The sequence below is a fragment of the Lampris incognitus genome, chromosome 10, assembly GCF_029633865.1.
Source record: "Lampris incognitus isolate fLamInc1 chromosome 10, fLamInc1.hap2, whole genome shotgun sequence".
Taxonomy (NCBI): domain Eukaryota; kingdom Metazoa; phylum Chordata; class Actinopteri; order Lampriformes; family Lampridae; genus Lampris; species Lampris incognitus.
This window is the reverse complement of record NC_079220.1, coordinates 5,618,777-5,627,553: the sequence shown is the minus strand read 5'-3', so window position 1 is coordinate 5,627,553 and position 8,777 is coordinate 5,618,777. Positions and strand designations below refer to the sequence as shown.

At 47.6% G+C, this 8,777-nt stretch overlaps 1 protein-coding gene across 1 annotated transcript; it reads left to right on the top strand.

The window, feature by feature from the left end:
• Positions 1-1,375: 1,375 nt before the first annotated feature.
• Positions 1,376-5,187, top strand: LOC130118999 (ubiquitin carboxyl-terminal hydrolase 7-like). The gene is made up of 3 exons (XM_056287354.1): positions 1,376-1,499; positions 1,698-1,788; positions 3,781-5,187. Exons 1-3 carry the CDS (start codon positions 1,449-1,451, stop codon positions 3,885-3,887), a joined length of 249 nt encoding a protein of 82 aa, XP_056143329.1. The 5' UTR covers positions 1,376-1,448; the 3' UTR covers positions 3,888-5,187.
• The last annotated feature ends 3,590 nt before the right edge of the window (positions 5,188-8,777 follow it).

Sequence of the window (8,777 nt, the reverse complement as noted above, 5' to 3'; positions counted from 1 at the left end):
GGGTCCTGTATGCTATTATCTCTAGATTAACTAAATCCAGAATCCAGGTAGACTACCTGGTAGCCTTATTAGCCTAATAAATTAAAAATAAACATAAAAAAAACAGTATTTGTAGCATATTAAATCACTTTTATCCTAATTATACTGAAATGATAACGGACTTGGAGCTGACCAGCGTGGTGTTCACCTGCCCATATTCATATGATGTCTAGAAATAAACTACCAACTGGGGAGCCCAGCACAAGAACTATTGAGGAATATACGAAAAGAAAAAAAAATGGGGGGGGGGTTCTCCCTTTTTTCTCCCCAATTGTATTTGGCCAATTGCCCCACTCGTCGGAACCGTCCCGGTCGCTGCTCCTCTGTGGATCCGGGGAGGGCTGCAGACTACCACACGCCTCCTCCCATACATGTGGAGTCGCCAGCTGCTTCTTTTGACCTGACGGTGAGGAGTTTCACCAGGGGGACGTAGCGCGTGGGAGCATCACGCTACCCCCCCCCCCCCCCCGAACAGCAAAATAATTTTAAGATAAATTTTTTTGTCTTATTTTATAATGATAAACAGAACCCTCCACTATTGTTCCAGCCCGCATTGTGTGATGTCCGACCCAGAACACAGAGCTACGCGGTGTGATCTCAAAAACACAAAACAGCCTGTTAACGTAAAGCGTTTACTCCTAAATACAAAAAAGGCAAGTCCATTAAAAAAAAAAAAATGAAACAGACCAGCTCAAGGCGAGAACAGTCAGGCTGTATAAAAAACTCAGCCATTTGGATTTTTAGTCAGTAAGCTCAGAACTACCCCCGACGGTACTACAGGGTATTAACCTTTTTCAAAATCTCCCAAACAGAATTAGGTGCCTAATTCAAATAAGGCATAACGGGTCTCAAAAAAGAGTGCACACTTCCAGTACTGCGTTAGGCTCCAAAACGAAATAAAGTGCCCAAAGCCCAAAAAAGTTAGACCTAGCGATGTCCATTAGGTTATGTATGGTCAAAGTTGTGAAGACGGTGGTGTTTTTAAAACACCCCCTGATGTCACAGGTAGTCTGTCCCTCCCGCCACCGAAAATAATGGATTCATCCTGGAAGGCTATTGATGTAGCGTATCGAGTGCGTGTCGAGCGGGAGACTGCAGCTCTACGCTGATGAGGTGCGTACTTCCACAAGAGTTTGAATTGGCTCAACTTCTGAAGGATTGAGTCAACAGCACTCAAAGCCTGACATTCCCATGGAAACGGCCCAAAAATGCAGGAAGTGCTTTTATACAGGTCTCTGGAGGACACACAGACTTAAAGCTGCTGGGATAGTTGATACGGTATCTGTGTCTCTCTCTCTCTCTCTCTCTCTCTCTCTCTCTCTCTCTCTCTCTCTCTCTCTCTCTCTCTCTCTCTCTCTCTCTCTCTCTCTCTTTCCCCCGCTGCACAGGGCGAGTCATTCCGGGAGGTGATGAGGAGGATTCAGACCATGCTCGACATCCAGGAGAAAGAGTTTGAGAAAGTAAGCGTCTGTGCACCACCGGCCTACCCTGTCCATTCTGTGTCAGTATAAAGGCATGTTACTGACAAAGCTCTGTGTGTGTGTGTGTGTGTGTGTGTGTGTGTGTGTGTGTGTGTGTGTGTGTGTGTGTGTGTGTGTGTGTGTGTGTGTGTGTGTGTGTGTGTTTGTGTTTGCGTGCGTGGGGCGCGGCACCTGCAGTTTAAATTTGCGATTGTGATGATGGGCCGGCATCAGTACATCACTGAAGATGAGTACGAAGTCAACCTGAAGGACTTTGAGCCACAGCCAGGTACGGCTGCTAAAACTCTTCCTTCTTCCTCCATTTCCTCTCCACTGGTATACTGTACATTCTGTTATACTGTACATTCTATTTTAAACTACTGTGGATTAAAACCCGCGCGTTCACTTATGTTCTCACCACTGCATGGAGTACCACCACCATGTACACCGTTTTACTTCATGTACATGAAGTAAATCTCAGCATCATCCTTTACTTGGCTTTAAATGAGATAAATCCATATACTTTATTCCATGTTTGACAGCCCAAGTTTATTGTGCTTCAGAAACGTCGTCATTTATGTCACTCGTTATGTGTCCCTTCAAGACCGATTCCTAGAATGTGCAAATTCTGCTCGGCTGGACTTGGTTCTGCTACTATTGCCTCCAGCAGCGGCGAAAAGTTCTGTTTCTGCTCCCGCTGCTTTTAGACCCCATTTACACCTCATATTGTCTTAATAATAATTATTGTATTATTACTATAATATTTATGCCCTGTTATGGCTTGGCGGCCTGTCCAGGGTGTCTTCCCGCCTGCGCCCAGTGACCGGTGGGATAGGCTCCAGCATCCCTGCCACCCTGAGAGCAGGATAAGCAGTTCGGATAATGGATGGATTATTATTATAATATTATCTTAAAATCTCTTAACTGCTTTTCTGCATAATAAACAATCCAGTCGTATTCTGTGTATTAAACACCTGGATTTGTGTGTTCTTGATGACTGCGTTTTGACCCTGTTGCGGTTGTTCAGCTTCTGCACTTCTCACCCAAAAGAGAAGTTGTGATGATGGCAAGTCTGTATTTTTATCAAAAACAAAAGATATAAAAAATTCACTGAAAATAGTGCTGGATGATATGGAAAATTTTATCAGCACGATAATCATGGAACTTTTACATGATTTTTGGTATCCTAGTATGTGCTTTCATACACAAAAGCACCAATCCAGCTGAGGACCATCATGTTGAGCTGTTTGGTAATTCATCCATTATCCAAACCGCTTATCCTGCTCTCAGGGTCACGGGGATGCTGGAGCCTATCCCAGCAGTCACTGGGTGGCAGGCCGGGAGACACTCTGGACCGGCTGCCAGACCATCACAGGGCTGAGTAGTGTGTGAGAGAGCGTAGCTGAGAAGTATGGCCTTACACGCCCTCTCTTAAGGCCGCGTAGGCCATAATTCATAATACACGGCCTTTCATCAGGCAGTGCAGGCCACGGTGAGAATCATGGCCTACACCGCCTGCTGAGAGGCTGTGTAGGCCATGATTCTCAGCTACAAACCCAAATTAAAACCCAAATTTGACTTTCATAAGCGCTTTCAAAGGATTGACATTTGTAGGAAGCCACACTTTCAGCTTAAGGCTACGTTCACACACGCGCGAATCCAGGGGAACGACCATCGCCTGCCGAGGCGAGTCGTATAAAGTATAATATCCACAAGGCTCGGCGTTTTCGGTTTTTACCCATTCTCAACCGAAAAATATCCAGATTTTTAAACCCAGATTTTATGTTTCCACGGATCCAACAGTTGTTCCTGTTCGTGTGAGGTTATGCAACAGTGTCCTCTTGTGGCGAAATTCGGCACGCTGGATGACTTTGAAAAATAACAGCCGAAAACTCTTGAGCCTTGACTGTCCAACCAAAGCTAGTTTTCACAGTATTCTCCCTGCAGATATTTCAGACCTCGTTTTGTGTGAAATGTTAGGTTGTAGATTCTCGGTACCATTAGTTGACAACAAAATTGTGTATCGTGATGTAACGACGTCCGAATTGTATCCTGAGTTCATCCGAACCTCATCTGGCATGTGATGGAGTGCACTGCCTCCATAATCATATAAACTGCTCGTACTTCCGAGTTCAACCTGCCCTGCACGTGCTCCATAAGACCTGGAGCTCGTTCTTGGGAGTGCTTGGTATTGAGGAATAACCCGTGTCTCCTCCTCCTCCTCCTCCCTTTACTGTCACCTCCCCCCCGCTCACCTGCTCTCTCTGCCCTCTCCCAACAGGTAACATGTCCCACCCGCGCCCCTGGCTAGGGTTGGACCACTTCAACAAAGCTCCAAAGAGAGGTCGCTACACCTACCTGGAGAAAGCAATCAAGATCCACAACTAAACAGCCTGCCCGCCCTTCCTCCTCCTCCTCCTCTTCCTCCTCCTCCTTCATACCAACCCACCTAACACAATAACCACAGACTGTAACCAACCGTGTGTGTGTGTGTGTGTGTGTGTGTGTGTATGCGTGTGTGGGTGCGTGCGTGTGTGTGTGTGTGTTCATCCCCTTTATACCACCCCGCGTGGACGGCTCTGCACACTATATATCTGAGTCTTTAAGGATCCCACAGCGGCTGACGGCTTCACATTCACCCACAAAACTCAAATCTTACACCATCCCAGGTTTTTTCTTCCCTTGTTTGAGGCTCCTCAGTTGTTTTGTTTTTTTTTGTTTTGTTTGGTTTCTCCCCCCCCCCCCCCCCAGGCTTTTCTCCAACTGTTGGCTGCCTTTTTTTTCATTAAATAAATGGAGAGGGGAGAGGAAGAGGGTTACAGTATAAACTCTATAGACTGGTGTTTTTGTTTTTTTTTTTGGTTTTTTTTTTTTCCTCCTTCCTCCTCCTCCTTGCACCTACGTCCATCCCCCTCCCCCTCCCCCCCCCCTTGTTTTTCTGGGCTCCGTTTTTAAACCGAGATGTGGATATTGGGAAGAGGAGCCATGCTTGTGCGTGGAGAGCGGGAAGAAGGGAAGGCGGCGAGGACTATTTAACGGCGAGGTGGGGATTAGTCGCTGGTCGTTTAGCCAGAGGATTTTTCAAAAAAAAAGGGGGCCGCAGCTGGTTGGTTTGGTCCCCCCTGTTTTCTTTTTTTTTTTTTTTGTTTTTTTAAAGCGACGCAGATAGCTGAGGCTAACTAGCTGCCCTGGTGTGGTTCTTATGTTTTCTGCTCCTGCTCTTTAGCGCAACTAGTCAACAGCAACAACAACAAAATAAGATATTTCCATGTTTACACACAACTCTTTATCACTTAGTTTTGGTTGGAGGAGAAGTAAAATCAACCTTTTTTTTTTTTTTTTGTCTTTTCTGCAAATCTTGTACAATAAAATAAAATTTAAAAAAAAAACACCACAGCATCTGTTTAAAAATAAATGGGGATAAAATAAGGAAGAAATTGTCTGTACTTCATCTTGCACGCTGGCACTTGTTCAAAACGTTTTACATTTCTCAGGACTGGCAAATGTAAACTTGGGTTGTACATTTATTTTATTTTTTTTTTGGTTTCGCTCAACTTTAAAGGAACGCATCCCCCCTCAAGTGACCCACCCCCCTTCTCCCCCCCTCTCCCCCCATGTTTTTCAACATTTTTATGGTTACAGACTCCTTCAGACATAAAACTTCACCCCCCCCTTTCCTGCTGCTATCCCCCCCTGCCCCCAACCCCCCCCTCCCCCTCCAGCATGCACACACACACACACACACACGCGCGCACAAAGTTACTTTAACCCTCCCACTTCGTGTTCAGTCTTGAGGGTGAGCGGTGGTGAATTGCGCCTCCTAGGGGTTGGGGGTGGTAACTGCGCTGTGCTTGGTAGGGAGCTGCTGACACTAAGAGCCTACTGGTTTTGCCGATCCGCATAGAGACAAAAACCAGCGTTGTAAGAAAGACTTTAAGCCCTTTTTGACCTTCATTTTTTTCTTCTTCTTTCTTTTTAAAGCACAGAAGGAATGCTGCCCCCTATCGCGCATAGCTGGCTCTGTAAAGACAACATTTAAAAAAAAAATTGTATATTTAAAAATATGAACGTGTAAAATGTAAGAAACAGACGCTTTTGTTGTTGAGTACAGAAGGAGCCGGGTGTTCATATTCCTTGTGTGGGGTTTTTATTTTTGACTTCCTGACTTTCCATTTAAGATTTTTTTTTTTTTTTTTTTGGTTCCTCTCCCTTTTGATTTTTTTTTTCTCTTAAAAACTAATTGCATTGGTTTTGTCTTGTTAAGAAAGTTCAGTACAAAGATGACCTGCAGAATCACACCTTAATTTGATCTTTTCCGGTTTAAAATCCTCAGTGTAGCAGCAGTGTACGACAAACTGTTCCTGTATATTGCCTTTTTGCTGGAAAATGTATGTTGAATAAAATTTTCTATAAAAACGAGCACGGCCCCGATGCTTGAACGTCGACTACCCCCCCCCCTCAAATATGTGCAGGATAACAATCTTATGTTAACTCTGGTTATTGTTGTAATTTACATAACTGTTTTACCCTAATTAATGTTTACAGATATACATTTTATAAATATAAATATACATCTACTGCTGCTTTCGGCTGCTCCCGTTAGGGGGCGCCAGAGCGGCTGATCCGTTTCCGGCTCTTCCTGTCCTCTGCAGCTTCCTCTGTCACACCAGCCACCTGCATGCCCTCCCTCACCACACCCACAAACCTCCGCTTTGGCCTTCCCCTTCTCCTCCTCCCTGGCTTAATACTCAGCATCCTCCCCCCCCCCCCCCCACTATACCCAGCATCTCTCCTCCACACGTGTCCAAGCCAGCTCCGCCTTGCCTCTCTTGCTTTGTCCCCACACGAGGACCCTAAAAACACAGGCGAGGCCGCCGCCAGACCGCCCTCGGTGTTACCGGAACCGCCGGTCTGCATAGGCTAGCAGTTAGCTTAGCCTGCCCCGCTTCCGCGTCCTGTCAGACCGCCCTCGGCGTTACCTCTTCGGGCGCAGCTCCGGGCGGGGCCGGGGTCCCTGGGCCCACAGGATGCAGCAGACCGAGCCCTCCCAGCCATCAAACGAAGACACGTGGACAAAGACACCGCACGGACGGTACGCCGATCCCAGCTAATCCTAGCGCCTGAGGGCGGGTACTTTCCGGATTCATCCTAGGAAAAAAATTATTCGCGGCCGGACGGCACTGGGGCGAGGCCGCCGCCAAGGGGAATTCGCGCCGCCATCTTCCCACACCGGTACTGGGTGAGATCGCTGCCAACGTGAATTTGCGCCGCCCTCGTCTTCGTCACTCCCGAGGAACATTTTAGCATCTTCACCTCCGCCACCTCCAGCTCCACCTCCTGTCTTTTCATCAGTGCCACTGTTTCCAAACCATATAACATAGTTGGTCTCACTACCATCTTGTAAACCTTCCCTTTAACTCTTGCTGATACCCTTCTGTCACAAATCACTCCTGACACTCTTCTCCACCCACTCCACCCTGCCTGCACTCTCTCCTTCACCTCTCTCCTGCACTCCCCATTACTTTGGAGAGGCGACCCCAAGTATTTAAACTCATCCACCTTCGTCACCTCCACTCCTTGCATCCTCACCATGCCACTGTCCTCCCTCTCATTCATGCATAGGTATTCCCTCTTGCTCCTACTGACTTTCATTCCTCTTCTCTCCAGTGCATACCTCCACCTCTCCAGGCTCTCCTCCAACTCCACCCTACTCTCACTACAGGTTGCAATGTCATCTGCAAACATCATAGCCCACGGAGACTCCTGCCTGATCTCCTCCGTCAACCTGTCCATCGCCATTGCAAACAAGAAAGGGCTCAGAGCCGATCCTTGATGTATCCCACCTCCACCCTGAACCCGTCTGTCATTCCAACCGCACACCTCACCACTGTCACACTGCCCTCATACATATCCTGCACCACCCCTACATACTACTCTGCCACTCCCGACTTCCTCATACAATACCACACCTCCTCTCTCGTACTTCCTCATTCCACCACCAAGTCTCCTTCCTCCCTCTGTCCAGATGACACACCAAGTACCTTCCTATCTGTCTCCTCACCATTTCTGCAGTGCTTGCCCAGCCATCCGGCAACTCTTCACTCCCATCCAGTGCCTGTCTTAACTCCACCCTGAACTCCATACAACAGTCCGCATTCTTCAACTTCCACCATTTGATCCTTGGCTCTGCCTTCACTCTTTTGCTTGTTTTCCAAAGTCGTCCTACATACCACCATCCGAAGCTGCCTAGCTACGCTCTCCCGTCGCCACCCTTGCAGTCTCGTATCCCTTTCAGATCGCACCTCCTGCAGAAGATATAGCCCATCTGTGTGCACCTTCCTCCACACTTATACGTCACCCTGTGTTCCTCCCTCTTCTTGAAATGTGTCTTCACCACAGCCGTTTCCGTCCTTTTCGCAAAATCCACCACCATCTGTCCTTCCACATTCCTCTCACTGACACCATGCCTACCCATCACCACCTCATCGCCTCTGTTCCCTTCACCAACAGGCCCACTGAAGTCCACTTCAATCACCACTCTCTCCTCCTTGGGTACCCTCTCCACCACCTCATCCAACTCACTCCAGAATTCTTTTTTCACTTCCATCTCACACCCAACTTGCAGGGCTGATAACATTCATCAATACACCTTCGATCTCCAGCTTCATACTCATCACTCTGTCCGAAACTCTCTTCACATCCAGCACACTCTTGACATACTCTTCCTTCACAATTACACCTACCCCATTTGTCCTCCTATCTGCACCATGGTAGAAGAGTTTGAACCCACCTCCGTTGCTCCTGGCCTTACTCCCCTTCCACCTGGTCTCTTGCACACACAGTATATCTACCTTCCTTCTCTCCATCATATCAGCCAGCTCTCTCCCTCTACCAGTCATAGTGCCAACATTCAAAGTTCCAACTCTCCCCTCCACACTCCTACCCTTCCTCCTCTCCCGCTGCCTCTGGACATGCCTTCCCCCTCTCCTTCTCCTTCGCCCAACAGTAGCATAGTTTCCACCGGCACCCTGCTGGCCAACAGTACCGGTGGCAGTCGTTGGTAACCCGGGCCTCGACCGATCCGGTCTGGAAATCTGATTTATGATTGGCATATTTGATTTGGCAAAGGTTTTACGCCGGATGCCCTACCTGATGCAACCCTCCCCATTTATCCCGGCTTGGGACCGGCACTAAGACTGCACCGGCTTGTGCATCCTCAGTGGCTGGGTTTATATATATATATACACATATATATACATATGGCATGAAACAGGCTTG

What these genes read in the sequence shown, in the direction of transcription:
- LOC130118999 (XM_056287354.1), top strand. Translation starts at nt 1,449, where the DNA reads ATGAGGAGGATTCAGACCATGCTCGACATCCAGGAGAAAGAGTTTGAG. An exon ending in AGGAGAAAGAGTTTGAGAAA is followed by an intron (nt 1,500 to 1,697) that starts GTAAGCGTCTGT and finishes CGGCACCTGCAG; the next exon opens with TTTAAATTTGCGATTGTGAT. An exon ending in GGACTTTGAGCCACAGCCAG is followed by an intron (nt 1,789 to 3,780) that starts GTACGGCTGCTA and finishes CTCTCCCAACAG; the next exon opens with GTAACATGTCCCACCCGCGC.